We start from the raw sequence: 22986 nt of genomic DNA, 5'->3' as shown, positions 1-22986 counted from the left end.
CTGGTCTATTTACAGTTCAGCCCATATTGACCTTTGTCACTTTTGCTTTCATATTCAAGCTTGGTTTCTTTTAACAGACGAGTTTACAGGAAATGAGGGTAGGGTTTAATTGAATTTTTTTATTGCCTGTAAAGCAAAGGTTTCTGCAGAACGATTGTGACATGTTTGGGGCTGAATACTGAATTACTTGGACGGATTAGCTCACTTATTCAGAAATACTACACCAGTGTTACTTCAGCAGTTCCTCGCAGCAAAGGAATACATTTGCATCACTGCAGGGGATATCAACTGTTTAGTTTCCTCCAATAGATAGTATAGTCTCTGTGTCCTGCAGTGCTGAGATGAGAAACAATCTTTTTGTTATATCATGTCCCTCCTCCGCCTCTGACATGAATAGTTAACAGAGAGGTGGAGGAGGGACAGAAACCTGAGTGTAACTGCACCCCTCCCACTCCTCGGCTGGCCAATGACAGGCAGCTCCAAGCTTAGACTTGAGGGCTGTGAAACTATATAACAGTAGTGCTGTGACTGTTCAGCCAGGAGCCTGAGCTCACAAATCCAAGTCAAGGAGAAAGGACAGGACACTGCACATTTCTGCAACAGGACAACACACTATTTAAAGCAACATTTCAACAGTTCGAGGCAACGACAGCAATGAAGACAACACTGGCAACCGTGACTCTCTGCCTGGTGGTGCTCATGGCCACAGGTTTCCCCTTTGAGAGGAAAGGGGGCTCACCCACTGGCAGTGCTGCCAAGGAGAAGCGTGTACAGTACGCAGCATGGGATGATGTAAATGTCATTGCCCATGGCCTGCTGCAGCTGGGCCAGGGGCTGAAGGAGCATGTGGACAAAACCAAAGTCCAGATGAGGGACATTTTCAGCAAGCTGAAGGTCTTCAATCGTACTGTGACCGAGCTGGGGAAGGAAAGCCAGAGGCTGAGAGAGGAGGGAGATGCCCTGAAGGCTCGGGCCCACGGGCTGGAAGACAGAGAGGGGCAGCTGCTGAATGTCACAGCCGAGTTGAGGGAGAAGGCGGAGGAGATGCAGCAGGAGAGGAGGACGATGAGTGAGAGGATGAACCGGCTGGAGGAGAGAGTGGACAGCATGCTACAAGGAGATGCGGTGCTGCCTGACACCAACACTGGTGCCAAGAACAACAGTGATGCTCACAACATTCAGGTGAGAATGCACAAGTTTCTATCTATATTTTTTGATTAGGATTATTTGTTTGTGTAGTCAGAAGCATGATAAGATAAGGAGGGTGACATTAGTTAGTTAAGAGGACATAAGCAGTGTATACATTGCTTAAAGAGATAACCATACAGTACAAAATGTTGTTATCCTGCAGCAGAGGGACTCTTCTAACTGGTTGATGTAGAGTGTGCATGGACAGCTGGCTTTCATGGCGGGGTGGTGGCTTCTTCCCTGAGCTTAAAGGCACTAAATCAAAATGCACAGAGGGCAAGCAGTGGGTGGTGGGCGTATTGGAGGGGGGTTGGTTAACAATCCTGCACGGCATGGAACAAGAGCATGCAGTACGTGCAGGGAAACATAAGCCTTCCAGACAAAGGGATCTCCACGCATCAGTTGCAAGAATGTGTTCATAATTTTAACCTGGCCATATGACACAGTGTAAAGGGATTGTGGGAGAAGCAGTGTCTTTGCAGAACCCCCTTTTTACAAAGAAATACGTGAGCCTGAAAGGCTTTATAGTGGAATGGAAAATCCCGCGCTATCAGGGAGTTACATAACCAAACCACAGCCAGTGGAAAAGGACAAATTGTCTTAGAGGGTGGAAATGTGCCTGGGGTCTATATTTCAGACTTTTCAATGAAACTCTGCAGGTGGTCCACTTCTTATGTTAAACTTGATGTTTATTCAACAGTTCTACAGCGCCATGGATGCATTTTACGCACAGGCACGCTGCAGAATAAAGTTTATAAAATGCTAAAAAATATGATGCCATTGTGTTGTTTTTCCGTCAGCTGATGCTGGAGGCCCAGAACAGGCGCATTGATGATCTGATGGAGCGGATCAGACTCCAGCAGGAGAAGCTTGACAAGCAGAATGTGCGCATCAGGACGCTGCAAAGTCAGGTGAGAAAGCGTTACAATTACGCACACAGCTCTGTAGTGCTAATCAGCTCTTTTCTTATTTCCTATTATTTCTTATGTCTTATATAATATGCAATCTCATAACTGAGTCCTATATTTTTCAGGTTCAACAGTCACGACAGAGATCTGCATCCCCGCGGAGCAGCAACACTAACGGCTCCGTGCAAGGCGGCGTCGTGGAGCAGCGTGACTCACCAGTTGGTAAGTAAAGCCAAGAAAGCGTCCAAAATCCTCTTCTGGCTCTGTCTTAAGTCGACTGGACAAAATCTCACGCCAAATGTGGCAGGCCATCTGTTTAGTCGGGCCATAAAGACGATTAAATCACTAGCAATTAAAATCAAGGAATCTAATCGATTTGGGAAACGCTCCTCTGCTCAGCATGACGCTGGAAACTGGTGAACTTTTTGCCCGTCAAATCATAACGACATTATTCAACTAATACAAGTTACTTAAAAATTAAATGAGGCCTCCTACTTGCAAGAACTATAAACTAAAATATAAAACAAACATTTTCACCTTCATCATCCTGACATAAAGTGCAGGCTGAGAGAAAAGGGGGACATTAAAACTGTCAGAGCGAGGCTCGGTTTTAGTCTATGCCCCCCCACACTGTGAGTTACAGTAATTGTAAATGGCAGTAAATGATGCCCTCAGTGTGCAGCCACGCCAAGCAGCTGCTGTTCCCATCTGAACTGAACTGTGAATGGACCAGCAGTCATAATGAATGCTTTCATCCAGACTCTAACTGTTCTGGATACACACCAACTGGGGTAGAGTTGAGACACACTTCCAACTCTCTCGTCCACCACATTTTGGTTTCAATTAAAGTCTGTTTAGTCTTCAAAAAGGATGATGGGGTTTGACAGGAGGAAATGTCGAATAGCATTTTTTAAGAGTTATAGATTCAAAGTCAAACCTCTGTTCTCATGGCCGTAGATGAGAAGTAGGTGAAAGGTGAACATGGCTGAGGCAACAGTTGAGATCCAGTCACTATGAAATCACAGTAGCTCTGACATCAGCAGGATTTAAAGAATGAGGAAAAAGTTTCTCTGGCATGGTTTCAACTAGAGTAAAGTTCACTGGTCTCTGAGAGCATTCGGTCAGGGTCACACATCTCAACAGGATGCAATGTTCCTCACATTACCATCCTTGTTCCTGAGCCAAGAAAAAAAAAAACAGAGAGAAAACAAGGGAGAAAAAGGGAAAAGGCGGTCTATATTTATCTGTGAACTTTGTACAGATATCCGCCACTGTTTTGAAGACACTCGCCTCCTCCCCTGTCTTAAGTCACCCTTTCTTGTGTAAAACAAACATTTGTATATCCCACAAGAATGAGCAACCTTTCCCCTAGATCTGTCAGGGAGTCAGACATCCCTCCTCCTTCCCCTCCTCTTCAGTCAATCTCTCCTCTCCTCCCCCATCAGTACACAGAAACCCCCCACCTCCATCTACTCCAACTCTCCCATTGTAGTGAATAAGAAGTGTGCTAAAGTTCAGGAAAACCCCTGACCCCTCAGGCTGTCTACGGCCAAGACTGACCACCAAGAGTTCAGGTCTCTAGAGGAAAGGTCATTACACATAAAGGAGGTTTTGTGGTTCTTGTGCTGCAAGGCAGGCGAATGTCCCCTAGAGGAACAATCAAATAAAGGAGTAAAATGACATTTTATTGTATTTTTTTCAAACCTTTGTTCTGTAAAGGTATTAAATAGCATCACATGATGATGTCATCTATGATGAAGAGGATTACCGAAGGGGTGCTATTAGTCTCGTGCCTCATTGAGCACATGACAGCTCCAATTGGCTCTCTGGAGTCCCCTGCTTTGTTGTTAACGCCTTCTCCAATATCCCTTTACAGCAGCAGCCCCTATCCCCCCTCCCCACCCCCCCGCCCTCCTCACAACCACTCTCTGATCACTCCCCATGCATGCACCAGCCATGCGCTCCTGCGTCACCAATTGGCTGCTGTGCACATGAAGGAGGTGGGATAAGCCAGAGAGGAGGAGTATCAGGAACAGAGAGGGGGGGGAAAGGGGGTTGAGGAATGTAAAGGGTAGTAGTGTGTAACTCAATTCTCGGTTTGAGTTTCTGCTTGGGAACTGGGAGAAAGGTCATATTTATAAGCAAGAAAAAAGTACTATCTTGTTATGGCTAAGGCTCTATCAGATACACACTTATATCTCCAGACTTGCTGATAAGCGCTCTCTGTATTTGCAGACACTCGGCTTGTGCAGTGCAGAGAAACGTGTCCGCTGAACGACCTACTTATGAGTAAACAAGTTCAAATTCACAAAACAGTAAACATGCACAAGGAACTAGATCATTAAATTACTTTGGCAGCACCCCAGCAAGTTCAACCAGATTTTTCACCTGTCTATCACAACACAAATCTCAAGAGCCTCAAAGACGAATCAAAACACATTGATGTAGGGCAAAGGTGATTTCACTGTTTGGAACTCTTTGTCTGAACATTGTTGTGTTTTTTTTTTCTCTTCTTCTTCCTCTAGAAATTGCATCAGACTGTCATGAGTTGTTCCTGAGAGGAGAGACCACCAGTGGGGTGTACACCATCCAGCCAATGAATGCAGAGCCTTTTAAAGTCTACTGTGAGATGACAGCTGGTAAGCAGAGTAAAACCTTGTCCCATTTTCTGTCCCGCTCAGTGCAGCTTGACCAACAATTGCTAACTAAAAAACTGCAAAAGAAGCTGCTGTTTTTATTGACGCAACCTTTTCTGATCAACCTTTTTTTTTCTCTTTCTGTCTAGATGGTGGGTGGACAGTTATCCAAAAACGCCAAGATGGCTCAGTGGACTTTGACCAGCTGTGGCAGGCCTACGAGAAAGGCTTTGGCAGCCTGAATGGTAAATACTCTTTTGAATTTGATCTCACTCTCTGCTAGACTAGACTGGACAGGTGCCAGCCGGCCTAGTCAGGGTCACATTAGTTCACACAGCATTACTGTCTTTTACAAAGAGCAGGAGCTTGAAATAAAATCAAATGGATGTTTCTCAGCTCTTGGATAGTTTCCTTACCATTTCTCTTTGTCTTCTTCTCTAGGAGAGTTCTGGTTGGGTCTAGAAAAGATGCACTCCATTTCTAAAGGCGGTGACTACATCCTCACCATCAAGCTCTCTGACTGGAGTGGTGACATAGCATCCATCCGCCTTCCCTTCCACCTGGGCGGAGCGGAAACTAAGTACTCGCTAAAGATTCAGAAGGCCGATGCTTTCAGCACCTTGGAGAGTTCTCTGGGGACTGACGCCACCTCCGGCCTCCCCTTTTCCACCCGTGACCAAGACAACGACCAGAAAAAGGACACAAATTGCGCCAAGCACCTCTCTGGTACGTTTGAAATCAAAAAAATAAATGTTGTTTGTTTCTTTTCCAGTGTACAATTTGGGATAGAGCTCAAAAGTTTCATCTAACCTGATATTGTCTTTTGTCTTACTAGGTGGCTGGTGGTTCAGCAACTGTGGTCGCTCCAACTTAAACGGTAGATACTTCCAGAGTCCCGCTCCCAAACAGCGGCACCAGAGGAAGCAAGGCATTTTCTGGAAGACCTGGAGGGGTCGCTACTACCCTCTGAAGTACAGCATGATGATGATCGCCCCCGCTGAGGTGGAAAACAAGTCATAAAGAGACAGAAAGAGAAAGTCGAGACATAAAAAAGGGGAGAAAGAAGTAGATTTTGGACTACTCTTTCTTTTCTTGGTGCTTAGTTGATGAGGCAGAGGTTTCCATGTTTCCTGGTCGTCTCCCCCACGAGGAAGACCTCACACCAGAACCCAGGCCCTCAAAATAGAAGCAAAAAGAACACACATTCAGTGAGTTCCAGGTTTCCACTGCTCTGTTCTCTGAGAGACAGATTTCTCCGCTGCAGGTAAAGCCACAGATGGAAAAAGAGAAAAGTAAACATGCAGTGGAAAACCTTTTATATGTTGTACCACTGCAATTGATTCCTTCTGTTGGTATGAAGCAGCAGGGGCCCTTAATCAGGAGAGTGCCACAGAGCAAGTCCCGGCCTGTCCACTGTGCTGTAAGCCACAAAGGATTTCCAACAAGTCGAGACTCATCACCAGACGTGGTGCCAAGTCTGTATGTAGGCTGTTGTTGAGTTTGAATGTGTTTTTTGTTGTTGTTATTGTTTTTTGTAGCAAGTAAACAGCACTGTCAGCTCAAAAACAGCTTGAGAATTGCTCTTTTTTTTTGTTTTTTTGTAAAGCATGCATGCAGGATATAAATACAGGCCAGTTAAGTAAGCCTTTTAACCCAATGGTGCGGACCAAATGGTGACTTAATTCAAACAAAGAGTCATTTTCTACATGAGCATGATAAGATTAGTGCTCAAAAACATTATGTAAAGTTATAAATCACTGTAAATTAGGATTACAATGCAGAAACTGTGTTAAGCAGTTTGTGGGGCACTGAAGACCATGTCAGCCTTTTTATAATATATTTATGCCTGCAATTTCAAATCAAATTTAACATATTCTTCACTGACCTTATTTAATTAAGGGTTTTGACGATGGTAAGTCATATTGACTTCTTTTAAGATGAGAGACACGGTTTGTACATAGTGTATGAAGGAATGTCGTCTGTCTTTTCAGAAATATAACTGTTACTGATTTGTTGTGACATCTGTCGTCCTTTGTGACTTGAGAGTTTGTTATTGTAGATGTTGCCTTTTCTTATTTAAATGCTGTAAAGAATCAATATATATATTTCTGGTGCTGCCTGTTTGTAATTTATATTGTCTTTGTTGTGTAAAATGTGTTTTTTAAAAGAAAATAGCCATTTTTTGGCCACAAGGAGCCAATAAAATTGATTTCAACTCAAATTTGCTATTTGTCTGTGTATTATGTGTCATTTAAAGAGTATCCACAAGTTTAGAATAAACACTACTTACTATACTTGACTGAAAACAGAAGTAAAACAAGATTAAATAAAGTCAAGTTGTTAGGCTAAGACTTTTTCTGTAACCGCTTATTCTCAAGATCTTCTCTGGAAACCTCCAGCAGGCCCAAACTCACACAGAAGACCTAAACCATCTTAGTGAGTCACACGTGGCAGATCTCGTGCATCCTAAAGATTTTAGCGGCTTGATAACATTACCTGGAAGCATTAAGGTGTCAGCTTTAATTTAACTCACCGCACCACTTTCTGCTTCCTTCCTGGGCTTACCGTTAATGTGCTTCATCCACACTGATCGTCCAAGCACTGACATGTGGTTCAGGATCAACCTCTGTAACAGCTGATTTGATGAGAGTGTACTGTGAACTGACCTCGACCTGGATATCATTCTTATGTTTGTAAACACTAATTATGCAAGGTAATTTACATATAGCAAGCTTAGCTAAGCTTAATGTGGAAAAGGGGTGTGTAATGTGGAACAGTCTTCCTGGCTCTGTCCAAAAAATAAATAAAAATAAATCTGCCTACCAGCAGCTGTAAAAACTGAAGTGTAAAAACAAGAAGTTGTGGTTGCATGGGGTTTTCCCCAGCTATTTTGTTGCCAGGCAACTAGTAGTGTCCAGGAAATTCCTCCATTAGCAAATTGTAATTTTTAGACTGTAATTTATGTATGGTTTAAAACAAACTAGATAACAGGTTAATTAGTGAGGTGCTGGTAGGCCGATTTGTCAAACTATTGATCTAGGGGGATTTATTGGCTAAATATCGATTATACTAGTCATAATTATGTTTTTATTTGTGTACAATCACCTGGAAATAAGAATTATGTTTTTGTTACCTTAGAAAGAGTTGTATAGCTACAGAGGGAGCAGGTCCTCATCTATGCAGTCTTACAGAGTGGAGATTACAGATTTTATATTCATTTTAGGCTCTCCCACTAGCTTGGAAGGGGTGAGGTGAGGGGTCTTCAGTTGGTTACAATTGGCAAGTTCACTACTAGATACCAGTAACTCTTATATACTGGACCTTTAAGATGCTGTGGCCTCATTACCTAACACTGTAATCACCCACTTGTTGATGTTTCACGCAGATGCTGAACAGCAGGTCTGTGCACGCTGAGGCACTGACGATAAATAAAAGGCAGCAGATGCCATTATTTAATCTCTGTGATGTTATCAGATGAAGGGTAGGCATCAGTCACCTAAGACGAGTACCATGTGTTACCATGGCAACTGTGTTGTCCATAAAGGAAGGCAGAGCACAAGGACCAACATCTGCTCCTTCACTGCTATGCATGGTTTGAAGTGCTTAAAAGCTCTTGTTGTGGGTTTTGGTCAGGTGCAGCTCTGTTATGAATAGGACATCAAGCGAGGAGTATAATGAAGGGTTAGAGTGGAATATCAATATATAAAAACACACTCGAGACGAGTGCACTGCCTAATAAGATAGATACAGCCTGCAAAACATCAAATGCTGCCACCACAACATGCATAACAAAGACGACTGCGGTAAAAGAGAGCATGTGATTGATTCATACATTTATTCATTATCATGTACAAATTGTATTCCGGTGGTACAAAGCTGTTGTAAGACTCCAGTGCTCACCCTCCTGTTGTCTTTATTGCAGTAAAAAAAGGAAATACCAGCATGATCAAGAGTCAAGAGGTACTTTGGCAAATATAAATTATGTGATAAGAAGGCAAGCAGACATCTCGAGCAATGTAAATGTGAAGGGAGAAAATGGCGCAGTAATATCAATGAGCTGCTTTTGTTGTCAGCGCTCATTAAAAAAAATGAATAAAAATCCATAAAATGTTTTATTTTAAACACACTTAAAACAAGTGGACAGAGGAAGAGTCTTCTTCCTTTCTTCATCGTTACACAAACTGCAAGGTACAGACTCACAGTATGGATATTGCAATTCTGTGTTAAGTGTGCTTTTGAGTGTGTCTACGTACGAGATAAACTGTATTTTACATATGTATGCGTAGTGTGGGAGCTCATGTCTGTGAATATATGTATAGATTCTGTTTCATATCTGTGAACTGTAACCCCGTTCCTACAACTGACCCATGTGAATAAAACAGGTGGGAACAAAAGGGGAAAACAACACGATAACATTTGGCAAAAACCATCATGGATGTGGAGATGAGGACGTGGGTGAGCGATGAGTCAATGTGACACAGCCTGCAAATATTTCTCCATATGTCCTTGTCTTTGTTCAGCTTTCAGGGTGAGACACCACATCTCTGTGCTCGTAAACCATACCCCAGACTGTACACAGGGGTTGGGAGGGTGGTGGTGGGCGGGGTGGGGTGGGGTATGGAGGAGACAGAGCGAGCAAGCGAGTAACAGAACGAGAGACAGAGAGAGCGAAAGAGGGGAAGTATCGTGGACAAGTTACATGACTAGTTCACAGGAGAGAGCGGCTAGTGTCTGATAGTCTCTCAGTGACGGGGTTGGGATTGGGTGGGGGCGTCGGGGAGAGTAAAGATGGGCGGTGAGCTGGATGGGTAAAAGGAGGACAGAGGGGAAACTAGACTTCACTTCTCCCCTGTTGTCTCATTTCAGAGGTATTGTTGTAGAAAGTGCAGCAGCATTATCTCGTAGTGCTCTCCAGACTCAGGGCAGCGAATACTGTGTCGCTCGTTAGGATACACCTGGAAGATTGAAACAAGGTGACCACGTTACACACTGATGTGTACTACATGCATGTATCAAAGTGTTACTCCTGATTGCATTGTACTACCATTTAATGGTCTAAACCAATACACCATACACATGGAGTACTTCAGACATGACTTCAGACATTTACACAGACAGGTTATGTAGGTGGAATAAGGTGTGTAATGCCAACCTGGAGCTGGTAGGGCTTCCCAGCACGGATTATCTGTGACACTAGGAAATTGGTGTGGAAAAAGTGCACATTCTCGTCTAGAAATCCATGGAGAATCAGCAAACGGTTGGGCCTGGAAAGAAAATGATTACAAGTGTTACAAGAGGACATGCCTGACAATATGATTCCATACTCGTTATATCACGTGAAAGTCTCCCTGTTCCTTTTTACAGATCATATCACGACCATGTTCATACCTGAAAATAAATGAAAAGATAACCACACAGCCATAGACACATTTTCTTTGAGCATTGCTTTCAGTGAAAAAGATTCAAAGTCAGATTTCAGGTCAAGGAAGAGGATGACCCCGTAATAGTTGTACAGTTAAAACAGTGAGGTTTGCCAGTAGGCAGATTTTGTTACCTTTGGACAGAGACAGCACGGTCAGCGTTATGCTAAACCAAGCTCACTGGCTTACGAATGTACCAACATACTTACCATAGGTAGAAATAAGCATAACACTGGCTTTCTCATCTAACTCTATGCCACGGAGCAAATTACCGTATGTGGCACATTATCAAAGTATTCCTGTAAGTTTTAAGTTGCCTTGTCCTCATATCTAGCAGTGTAACCACTCGCATGTTGATGATTCATACAGAGGCTGAACAGCAGTCTTTGTGCTAAAAGTGCTGATGATAAATAAGGACAGCAGATTCCAGTATTCAGCCTCTGTGGTGTCATCGAAACAAAGCTGGGCGTCAGTCATCTATGAAAAGCACACCATTATGCTACAATGGCAACTGTGCTGTCCACAAAAGAAAGGAGACACCTGCTGCTTCGCTGCTGTACATGAAGCAGCAAATGATGGAAGAAGAGGAGGGTGAATAGGGAGGTCTGAAACTTCACCATACATGCCACTGAATCTTACAAACTGAACCTTTAAAATTTCACAGTTGCAGAATTTAATAACTGTTTAAAAATAGTAAAGAGATCTGATGTGAGTATTTTATTTTTAAGTAGCAATAGAAAGATCATTTCACGACCATGTACATACCTGAGAGTGAATCAAAAACACCCACACAGGCACGGACACTTCTACTTTAAGCACCGCTTTCAGTTAAAAAGATTCAAAAGTTCGTAAGTCACATTTTAGGTCAAGGAAGAGCTGACTCCTAGTTATACAGTTAAAACAAATGAGATAGAACGGGTTAATTAGTGATAACGGGTTAATTAGTGAGCTTTACAGGTGCTGGTAGGCAGATTTTGTTACCTTTGGACAGAGCTTTATGGTTAAGCTTTGTACCAAACCAAGCTCACTGGCTTCTGACTGTAGCTTCATATTTTCCCATAGATAGAAATGAGTGATATTAGTTTTCTCATCCAACTATGCAAGGGAGTGTGGATTTTAAAAAATAACTGCACTGGCATGTAAACAAAGCAAACGTTAAAGTGGTGTGGTGGCAGAATGAGAACATTTAACAGGGAAAGATTTTGAACTTTACACTTTGATTCGAAACAGAACTGGGAGAGTAATGAATGCACAAGTTTGTCTCTTGAAAAAGCAGATCACTGGGAAACATGGAAAGATTTCTAAAAATCTGATTAATCAACAGTTTGTTTAACTCAAAATGTTCTGTTGATATTCTAACTAATTATCTGAACATAACTATATAACATCAAATGTGGGTTTCACACAATTTGTCAAAATTCAGGGACCAACTATCAACATCACTGGACATGTACCTAACTGTTTGGTTAAATTAGCTACAATAATACCTGAAATACTTATGTTTACAGTACATGTGTGTACTTACTCGCTGGGCAGCTTGTCCACGTGCAGTGCCACAGAGCCTTCCTCATAGCCCTGCTGGTTGTTCTCAGGCACGTCCATGTAACGCTCTGTGTAGCCTGTGTCGTAGGCCATCCACACAGTCACCGGGGCTCCTGCAATAGCCAGCTGACAGGGAAGCACAATGTAGTCAAGTGTTAAAGAATATAGAATAAAGACTTTAAAACGCTGTGGATACTGTTTATAATACTGTGGAAAAATGTTGAGAGAGAGCAACTCAAATAGTATGGTACAGGAGGAAGGTGGTGGTTTACTTTACTGTACAGGTTGATGTGCATTACAGTGTTTGTTTCAATGTTTCAATAATTCTACAATATATTCTGATGTTGATGGATATACATTTTGGCCAAAATAAAACAAAAAACATTGGTATAAAAATCACATTTTCAATTCCTCTAGCAGAAGGATCTATCTGCATATATCTTTACTGAATACAGGCTGTTAGCTGACACATTGTACAACACAGACACCATGTGGAAATCAGTGGCAACTGCAACACAAGTTCACTTCTGAGACTTCATACTTCAGGAATTAAGCAATTAATCCTGTTTAAGTGCATTACACTCTGATACAGGATACAAGTTACAGTCTGCCGTCCTTATATCTTGCTAAAAGAGAGAGCGAGTGTACGGTGTCAGGATAAATCAAGGGCTGAAGAACGAGAATGCCTCCTAACCTTGAAGACATTGGGTCGCTGGATGAGGCCCATGAGAGAGAGGAAACCGCCGTATGACCAGCCGTGAATGGCAACACGGCTCAGGTCCACAAAGTTAAACTTCTCCGCCACGTACTGCAGCCCCTCCACCTGGTCTTCAATCTCCACCTGACCCTGAAGGGACAGAGGCACATAAGAGTGTTAACCTGGGAACAGTGCAGTTTTTTTGTGCTTCAATATCTGACTCTGACTTTACCATTTTGTTTTTCAGTGCTCCTTCAAATTCAAGGCCTCTCTGACAGGAACCCCTCCCATCGATGACGACCACAGCGTAGCCAAGAGAGGCCAGTGTGTTTAGGCGGAGGTACTTCATTCCCTTGAAGGAGTTGTTCACCAGCTGCACCTGAATACACATATATGAACACCATTTCATTTACACAGTAAGACAGGTTTGACAGCAATATTCTGTCAACTGAAAAATATGATCACATAACAGACCCAGATTAGATTGAATATATCACAAACCTGTGGGCCTCCATACACGAACAGAACTGTTGGGTGTTTCCTGCCAGGCTGCAGGTTGTGAGGCTTGTATACCATCCCATATAGCTGGAAGCCCGACTTCCCTGGAAAGTCAAAGATCTCAGGCGGATTGTAATCTCCCGGGCAACCTGGAAGACACAATACCATGTGTGTTCAGTACGCAATTCCTACTGGAAACTGGTGGAACCACAAAGAGTGTGCAAAGCCTTTCAATAAAGCACACAAGATGTCTGAAACCAATGTGTCACATTGCAACACTGTTAGAGGAACTGTTCTGCTTTTCAGTTCTTCATCCAGGCTCTTGTGTAGCAGCATGTGTTACCTTCCAAATACAGTGTTTAAATGGATAGTAAATAGCATCATCATGTCCAGTAACTCAGGGGCAGCCTGTGATAGGGTGGCAGTGCTCTGTAATCACTTGTTCCACATATAAACAACAACAATCACAAAGTGTTCATGATGACCTAAGTGTTTTAGCACTATATTATCTGATTGCTGTCAGGATTGTTTGGAGGACGCTGTTGTAGATCGAACTAACCGTCCTTAATCTAATCAAAGCCAGACCTCAACCTTCCCCTACAGACTGTGATTGTTCTAAAATAGTTGGACATCCTTCACACTTGGCCAGACTGCTCTCTGAGGGGACAATCAGTCAGAGACGCACCGCTATGGGGGCAGCTGCTTCGAAAATGCCTTGGCAAAGTGTGTCGAGCAAAACAGCTGGTGTCCCTGTGGAGCAGCACCGGGCAATCAAATATAATTAGCTCCTGCTGTGCTACTGGATGTGGAGGGCAAAAAGCCCATAAACTGGAGGTTTTCAGGTCATAGCACTCCTTTATCTGTTGTGTCGTGAGTCATGTCCGCTAATATCAACCTTGTTTAGATTTGTCCTGCCACCCCTATCACATCTACCGGCCTCAAAACTGGAAGGAAGTCGTAGCACCATCAAATCCGTCTCCTTCTTTTTGATTGGCTGCCATTGACATTGACATTGATGAGCAGTGCAAACTCTGTGCTGAGAAGTTGAATATTTTAACTTTTTGTGAACGCAACGTGCAGCACAAGAGAGGAGGAGAGGAGCACACGGCAGTGGAAAACTACTGTATGGTGATTGGTTACATCACATCCTGTTTACCTGGTGATTCCATCATGCTGGCCCAGAACTCAGGTAGCATGTGTAATGGGTCTCCTTCTGAGCTGGTCAGTTTGTAGACGTGAACGCATGGAGGCGTACTGACGTTACTGTAGTGGCTGACAAAAAAGTCAAAGTTCTGCAGAGTGAGAGAGAGAGGAAAGAAATCAGAACTGTGCATAATTGTGTAACAAAATAGGAGAGAAACTTTACAATAAAGAGACAATGATGAGGAAGGAAGAAAAAGCCTGAGGGAAGAGGGGATGAAGTTACAATGCTACAACACCTGTGTCCTGTGTTTACAAGCTCAACATGAGTACTGTCTGTGCAAAACACTGCTGACAGCCAGAACATGTATTCCATATACTAAAGATTCAACGAATATGGTTGTCATGAATATGGATAGAATATGGATAGATAAACTGCTGCACGAGAATATTATGGTGTGGGCAAATAAAATGTGCAAGCATGTTTTTAGATGAGTGTGTAAAAAGTGTTTTACCTGACTAACAGAGCAGCTATGAGAGAAGCCAGGCTTGGTTAGTCTGACCACATCTCCAGGTGAGTCATAGCAGACCACGTAGAGGTGGTGCTCCAGAGGAGTGTCTCTGGTGCCCTGGAAGTACACCAGCTTAGATGACTCATTCACCCAGATCTAGCAGAGGAGAGGAAGGAGAAACATGGAAGGAAAATGACAACAAGACAATAGCAGTGAGGCCATGGCAAGATACTGTAAGGGACATTACATCTATAAAGAGATGACTGAAATACTGAAAGATCTTGATATCAACTCACATCTTCTATATTATGTTAAAAAAACATTTGGAAACTCTCAAATTCATAAAACAGTTACATGTTGTCTTTCAATTTTAACAGAGGCCCAAACTGAAGGCAGACATCTCATGAAGTAAAAAGAAGGTGGCAACAATAACGGCATGAAAATATATCACCAGGGATATGTGTGTGTGTATATTATATATATGTAATGTAACTGTCTATATTCACCCTATAAACACATGTATATCTGTTATTTGTGTGACTTTATATATTCCACACTGACAGACTGTCTAACCTTGGAGCCGTGTCTCGCCAGCACTTCCCATTCTCCACTGGTCAATGTAACCTCTTCCTTGATTGCACATTTGAAGTCTCCTGCAGAAAACAGATAACAGAAACAACACGCTCCTTGACATACCGAAGCCTCTTACGTAAACCGCGAGTACGTGACTTGTTTGATAGGATCATTTTATGTAAGTGCAGAAGCATCTCCCAGTCTCTTACCCTCTATGTGTTGGTAGTTGTCTGTCCAGTGGTAGCAGCCCGGTTGTAACAGGGATGTGATTTTATACAGATGGCTGAAACCTGTTTTAGACTCATTTATCCAAATGAAAGTAAATTCATCTTCTGTTGTTTGAATAAATGGATAGAATATATCATGAACCTGTGGAAAAAGAAGAAAAGTCACTTACTGAATCCTTACAGCAGAAGGAAAAATGTCATAATCACGATGAACAGTTAATAAGAAAAAGGACAGATATTAGTTTTAAAGGTAACCAAAGAGGGCACTGTTTGAAAACACCTACATTGATCCAGACGTCGGTGGTCTCTTCGTAGATTATGTATGGCTGTGTGTTATTAGGCACGGCCTCTAGACTCTCCTGCCTCTGGGCTGGGTCATCTGTAACAGGGATGAAGAGGGCTGGAGGCAGCAGGACCAGCTGTAGTTTCCTCTGACTGCGGTCCAGAAGCACAGCCCAGCCACTAGGGGGACACAGAGAAGACAAAACTCAAAAGATTGATTTAAACGCCAGTACAAGTTGATAAAGAAAACACCTGCTACAAAAGAACAATCATCAACACAAGCATCTTGCCTATTAGGATAACATTTGTGTCCATGTGTATCCAAAATCATGTCACAGTATTAGAAGTTGCAATCACAGGCCACACACTCACTATTTGCCGTCACTCGTCCATCCCACTCTGGCGATGTATTCTGTCCCCGGAAACAAGGAGGTGAATGGGACGGCCAGTTCTTTATCTTGCGTACTCACAATCTGTAAGTATAATCACACACACACACACACACACACACACACACACACACACACACACACATAAAAAAACAAACAAAAAAAAAAAAACACACACACAAGAAAAGACAGTGAAGGACTCACTCTTCCTTGGTGGTCTGTCTTGATCTCCGCCAGTTTAAGGGTAGCCTGGGGATTTTTGCTACCTGTAAATAAAGAAACAGAATTTATAAAACAATAAAATGGCAAATAAAGCGCCTCCGAGCCTGTGTGTGTCAAGTTTACAGGGTTATACTGACCTGTGCGTGGATATCTATATGCGTCTGCTTTCCGCTCTTCCAGTGCTGGAGAGGGAACATGGATAATCTCTACTTCCGTCTCATCCACCTCTTCATACAGCAGGTACACCGTTTTACCTCCACTAGGGTCTGACAGGGAAAGACCAAAATCACCAAATTTAAATCAAACTAAAAAAGAACTAATCTTACAGATTGGAGGTAAATTATATGGTAAACGTTGGGTTTTGAGTATTAAAAGCTACCAATTTCTGACCTTCCACTGCTGAGGGACTCCACCAGTAGCCGGTGAATCGGTCAAACTCTTCCTGGATGACAAATGTTGCTACACCTGCTGACTTGGGATCTTCTTTAACACTATCCACACCTGCAGAAAAATGTAAAAAATAAGAAAAAACTGTTACATCCTTGAAATATTACTGATGCTGGTGCAAAACATACAAATTACCAACTACTGACTAAGATCAAATATGGCATCAGTAGTATTTGCTTTCTGTTTACAACAAAGAGAGATCATTTACAGCTTTGTGGTAAATTTAAGAAAATGTTTAAGCATATGAAGCTGCTTATCGCATTACATTTTGTTGCCTACTCAGACAATTCAAATGAAACGCAGAGCCTTCAGACCTTTGTGGCAGTAAGTGAGTCTCCTTTCCTCGCCAGTCTTAATGTGGGCTATCCACAAGTCGTTGTTGTTGATGAAGGCTATAAAATCAGGGTCTCCTGGGCAGATCTTGGGGTCCATGCGGGTCCCTGAGCACTGGGTCTTGATCTCCACTGGCTTTACAGGAGCAGACTGCTAAAACCAAGATACACAATCTTAATCGAGGGCAAACAGAAGAGTGACTACTGGATGGAAAGATAGAGGACAGACATGTTTGATGCAAGCATTGTCATAAACCAGAGGTTCTCAAGGTGGGGGCTACCAACAGTTTCATGGGTGTGTGATTTGGTTTAACCCTCCTGTTGTTTTCTGTGAAATACACAGACTTTATTAGCTGAATAACTGGTGCGAAGATGCCACGAGCTCTACAGGAGGTAGAGAAAGTAAAGACTACTTTTTAAAATGCGGGTCAGGAAGCGGGTTGGGTACAATATTTTATTTGCTGCGTTCCGAGTTCGGGCGGGTTAGTTTAAAACGTCGGTCGGTGCAGGTCGATCAAACATGGACCCGCGCATCACTGGTACACAGACTCCCACACACTCCCTCCCACACACACACCCACACACACACACTCACTCACTCACTCACTCACAGTAGTTTCAACACAGCATTCTGATTCAACAAATTTTGTGTCTGATCATAACTATGGTGAAAATAATTCAGAATTTCTCAAAAAAAATATGCAAATTAGGTTTGTAATACCATAAATTACAAAAAATAAGTGTAAAATAAAATATATGTTAATGTGTTGGAAAGAAGTTTACTAAAATGGTGAAAAAAAAAAAAAAAAAAAAAAAAAAAAAAAAAGGTGATCATTTTATACCTCATGCTTTATAAGCAATCAAAACAGACCGGGTCAATTTGACCCGGGAGGACAAAAGGTGTGTAGTAAATGGGAAGAAAATACGAGGGTTAAGAGATAGTTCAGAGATACAGAAGATATTGTGGACAAACTAATAAATGCCTTCACGCAGACCTTCTTGTATGAATTTTGTTGTAGTCCTATGTGGATGTGTTAAACAGCAATATTAGGCTGTGTAGGCTCAGTTGTTGAGTGTGTATAAGGACACATAACATAAGCATGATCCCATAAGCATCCAGGAATTGAGAGAAACTAACCAAGCAAACTAAGAAGGGATGAGGGGCCGCCTTACCAAGCTTTGTCTGAGGGGAGGTCCAGTCTCAGACTTTGAAAGCCCACATTATATTATAAGTTATATAAGACATGAAAAGTCGAAATGAAACCTTTTTATATCAAAGGATTGTTGTGATATCTAAACACCATGAGACAGGACATTAAAGCAGCTCATTAAAGTTACTGAAGGCACAAACAGGAAGGTCCATTTTTTTCATATTCAAAGATGAACCTGTCACAAACAGTAAAGGTATGAAACAAACAGTTTTCCAGATTCAAAAAATTATTTGCTCTTTTAAACATCTTTCCTCTCAAAACATCTGTTGCACTGCACGGTCAGCATGGTGCCACTAGCAGCAGACTACAGAACTACAGTTATTAAAAACATTGTTCTGCTGTCAGATGAGAATACACAGATCAAGGAAACAGTATACACTGTTCCATGCTAATGAAGAGGAAGGCTTAATTAATTGATCATTCACAGCAACAGCTCAGCTCTACCTTGCGGATGCTTAATAACATCCTTCCTGTCACAAATATTCAGCGTACCAACCACAGCAAACACAGCTGCACTGTGGAGTTTGCACCTGCAGACTTCTTACATAGCTCTCAATTAAAAACTGTCCTGAGTATCTGAGCAAAGAAACAACAGTGTACTCACGATGAAGCCGTTGTTGCCTCCGTCCTGACAGTAGAAGAGGCTGTTGCTGGCCTGGAAGAGGAACAGGCCCGTCTGGGCATGGTAGTCATAGGAGGTGATACCAAATGCTCCGAGACGTTTACGCTCTCTCAACAACTCCTCCTCCCTAGAGTAGGCCCCTTGGTGTGGTGTAGCCTTCGAGAACAAATGAAGGAAATCAGACAGACAACATAAGATTGAATGGAAGGAATTTTTTTTTTAATACAATTTTGGTAGGATATAAAAGTTTAAGTGTGCTAATATATACAGTATTATTACTGTGAAATATATGTGACAGAACCGCACTGCACTAACCCATCCCTCTCGATAAAATAACAACTTTATAATGGTTTTACAGTACGAGCATTCCTCACATAGTTTGTACCATGGTTGCTTAATCTTTTGAGTTTCAAAACATCTCATGTTGCCAAAAACAGCAACATTACCACACCCCTGGGGATGGCTTATCTCAAAGTGAAACGTGTTCTCAAGTGAAACTAGAGAAAAGGCTGCAGTCAGATTATTAATTAAGACACCATGGCCCTGTGCTGTTTGATGAAAGGGGGAAATTCACCTGGAAGTGATCCAGCATCTGTTTCCATGACAACACTAAAAGGGCCTCTTTCCGGATCTTCTTGGGGATTTCTGAGTAGAGTAATGAGTTCTCTCTGCTTCCATAAGGCATTCCTGGAAAGCACACAGAAAATAAACAAAGGCAACGTCAACGACAACAAACAAAAAGGCTTGTGCTAACAAGAAAATTGGAAATTTCAAACACAGTGATTGTTTTAATATCATGAGGCAGTCATATTCTGCTGCTCAGGGCAGAAAAAAACATGACTGAGGTCGAGAGAAAGGAGTACAAAGGAGTGGTATATATAATCATAAGCTGATGCAGGGCCTACCGAGGTAGTACAACCGGTGGGAGTGGGGTCCATTCTCATCCTTCTTCTGCACAAACTGGAAGTCATGGGGAGCCTTGTTGGCGATCATGCCCGAGTACTTCCTGCTACAGTGGATGATGTCACGGAGGCCCTCCCAAGAGTGTTTCTCCACAAAGAACTGAGATGGGACATCCTCCATCTCCACCACCTCCGTGCTGTCCGAAAGGCCGTCCACAGCCGTCATGCTCACTGTCACACAGCTGGATGTCGACATCAGAAACAACTGATAAGAGCTGCAGTGCACTTGTGCGTTGATTAAAACATTTATTGATGCATTTTCCTCGCTTAAACATTTAAAAAAGCAGTTATGAATCTGATACTGTACCTTTTCCAGATACCTTCTTTATTGTCAAGTTTTACCTTCTTGACTCTATGCATTCACCGGTCAACGCGCCTCACTCCAATTCTGCAACCAATGAACAAAACACAGCGTTGGGATCATTTAAAAATAAAAAAAAACAAACAAAGAATATTTACATCTGCACTAGTCTCCTTTCTACATTTTGTTCTGTTACGTCAATCCTCACAGACACAGAGGAAAAACATTCATGAGGGCTTTAAAAGTCGAATGACTCAGAAATGTGGCGCCTTGTACTTTAAAACCATAGACCAGAGTGACAATTAAGGATCATAATCCCAGTTAAAGCTCTCACGTGTTAGAAGCTCAAACATGACTGATAAGTCACAGCAGCGGAGGTGAAGTACAGAGTATACAGTAGGTAATACCCCACATTCCTCCCTTTATCCCTCTGTGTCGGGTTAAAGGATTATGACTCAAACAGCAGTAGTAAAAAAAAAAAAAAAATCATAAATCATATACTCTGAAGTGCCTTTTTTATGTTGGGGAAATTGTGGCTGAAGCTGATCGAAGACTGTGGCGAGGCACTTTAAACAAGTTAACACTGGACTCCCAACAAACATAACCCCACAGCTTGAGTGACCAGAGTCAGGTCAACAATAGCAGCATCACAGGTCAAGCTGTCACCTGGAGGAGCGGACTGATGGATGCGTTTACGAGTGTGTGGCTAAATGTGACTATTAATGTTCCTTCACAATAGGAAGTGTGTCTGTATTCTGCTTTAAATCTCCTCTAAAAACATTCAACTTAAACTTGACGTGGCCTCGGTGTTATTATGGAAAATGTGTTAAAATGGAAAGAATTAGATTACAGCTCGTAAAGATGACATGAAAAGGCTTTTTTGGCTCAGCTGGATTCTTGATAGGCTTTATTAAGCTCAATTTAGCAGCAGGGGAATAGTCTCTTTAAAAAAAATACCGGTAACGGTTAACGTTAACAGTTAGCTAGCCTACAATAGATCTTTGTTCTCGGATTTCAACTAGTCAGTCACACCGGGGAAAACACCGGCAAATTCATTTCTGTTAACGTTTTAAACACTGCTAACGTCAGATACGGTTGGCAGTGAGTGGTGGCAACCCAATGTGTTAGATAATGACCGTTCCCAAATCATGTCTATGTTAGAAAATGCTCCTTAGACACATTTTGACATGACAGCTCCCCTCTGTCATTTTCGCTCCGGAGCTAACTACCGTTAGCCAACCGCCGAGCTAGGAGCTAGCGGCTAGCTATCGGCATTTCTGTAAAAAAAAAAAAAAAACAGACTTAAACGACCGACCCTGCCAAACCAGCTCAGATTAAGAGGAGTACTTACCAATTTTTGGCCACTGTTTCTTTAACCAAGTTCCAGACTTTATTAGCTGGGTGTCAATGAACAGATTGTGTAACTGCTAGAGGTTGTATCCATGGCCCAGAGCGGCCAGCACACACACAAAATGTAGCTGGCTCTCAGATCGGAGACAAGAAGGAACCTTCGCCCGGGTGCAGTACACACCGGCGCTTTTTCAGGGCCGCACTGTCGCTCTGAGGTAATATGGGAGTTCAAATATTCACCCATTGATTTCAACGCGTTGTTCACGCGTCGTTAACACGCAAACAACGCGTTCATTTCTTTCTTTTTCATTTTATTTTATATGATTTTTGGTATTTACTTAAATCAGGGGTGTCCAAACTTCTTGTAAAGAGGGCCACATTTGACAATGTGAAGAGGGCCCGGGGCCAATACTAACATAAGAAAAATTAATAAAAGTTACATAGAAATGCACTGTTCTGTAATTTTTTTAAAAATTTTATTTTTTGTTGACAATGTCACCAACAAATCTAAAAACCAATTCTTCCTTTCTTTGACATCTGAAGTCAGATAACAAAGAATAAATTGTATGGAACATGTTAAACTTGCATGAATCTAAACATGACTTATTACGAGTAATGTAAAGTCTGTTAACATTTAAGTTTTAAACTTATCACTCTTGCCTTTAAGGAGATAATTTAGAAAGTAATATCACATCTACAGGTACATAACGTCAGCAGTTTTGTCCTTAACGTGTACCACATTTAAATGCTTTATTATGTCAACCAAAAAAAAAAAAAAAAAGCCAAGTCTTCCAGCCATACAGTATCTGGCAATCCTAGTAGGCCATAAATAATACATTATAGAAATGAAGCTCCAGGGTGGCCTCAGACTTTGGTGCAGTCTGCAGTCAGGAAAGCCAAATCAAATTACAATCTGACCAAGTTACAAACTCAAACCCTTTGTCTTTGGAAGGCTGTACATAACTTCCATCAAAAATAGGTAATATCACCTGACAGGATTAATAATCTATGAACAAAACAGGTCTGTTTAGGTTATAACAACATTTAACATCATTAGTAATATGCCTCAATTTAATTACTACTATATTTATTCATGTATCATTTCACTATCCACACTGTTAATACTGAATCTTGCTAACATTCATATTTACATCTGCACTGGTATTTATATATCAGTATACTATGTACATTTCTCTGCACTGCTGCCCTTTTTTTTTTGGTAAACCTCATTGTTGACATTCAGGTTTTCACACTATTGAGTTCTCCATCATTTAAAATGACATTACAAAATGGTACTCACTAAATGCTGGTTTACTTTCTGTGCATTTAAATGCAACTCAGGGTTATGATCAGCAGGGGTTTAACCACTGCTCATCAGCCAATGGAAACTTGTGACACTCACCTGTTTGAACTTGCCAAGTGGCTCACATGTCAAATTAATGTCCAGGATCACTCGTTGTCAACGTATAAACACTGATATGTTCATCACACTGCTTTATATCTTCGTAACTGTTCATTTTGTGTCTT

The 22986-nt window shown here is 41.9% G+C and overlaps 2 protein-coding genes across 3 annotated transcripts; one reads left to right on the top strand and one right to left on the bottom strand.

Annotated features, from left to right (window-relative positions):
- Nucleotides 1-511: 511 nt before the first annotated feature.
- On the top strand, nt 512-6953 carry angptl4 (angiopoietin-like 4). Its single transcript, XM_010733377.3, has 7 exons — nt 512-1182; nt 1989-2099; nt 2222-2318; nt 4622-4735; nt 4882-4977; nt 5174-5458; nt 5568-6953. The coding sequence occupies exons 1-7, from the start codon at nt 655-657 to the stop codon at nt 5750-5752; spliced, it is 1416 nt and encodes a 471-aa protein (XP_010731679.3). The 5' UTR covers nt 512-654; the 3' UTR covers nt 5753-6953.
- Nucleotides 6954-8548: 1595 nt separating this feature from the next.
- LOC109138541 (dipeptidyl peptidase 9) lies at nt 8549-21642 on the bottom strand. 2 transcript variants are annotated; one of them, XM_019258989.2, is made up of 21 exons: nt 21461-21642; nt 20116-20196; nt 19752-19990; nt 19421-19533; nt 18829-19002; nt 16996-17167; nt 16625-16735; nt 16372-16500; nt 16217-16278; nt 15996-16096; nt 15626-15803; nt 15324-15483; nt 15115-15194; nt 14545-14697; nt 14046-14181; nt 12893-13038; nt 12624-12770; nt 12389-12541; nt 11678-11820; nt 9885-9996; nt 8549-9687 (listed from the first exon to the last, which is right to left on the bottom strand). In XM_019258989.2, exons 2-21 carry the CDS (start codon nt 20166-20168, stop codon nt 9595-9597), a joined length of 2655 nt encoding a protein of 884 aa, XP_019114534.2. In that variant the 5' UTR covers nt 20169-20196; nt 21461-21642; the 3' UTR covers nt 8549-9594. The 2 variants fall into 2 exon arrangements, with proteins under 2 accessions (XP_019114534.2, XP_019114535.2); XM_019258990.2 differs by having other exon boundaries at nt 16996-17164.
- Between the last annotated feature and the right edge of the window lie 1344 nt (nt 21643-22986).

The sequence above is a fragment of the Larimichthys crocea genome, chromosome XII (assembly GCF_000972845.2).
Source record: "Larimichthys crocea isolate SSNF chromosome XII, L_crocea_2.0, whole genome shotgun sequence".
In the NCBI taxonomy this organism is placed as follows: domain Eukaryota; kingdom Metazoa; phylum Chordata; class Actinopteri; family Sciaenidae; genus Larimichthys; species Larimichthys crocea.
This window is presented reverse-complemented; position numbering and strand designations above follow the sequence as displayed.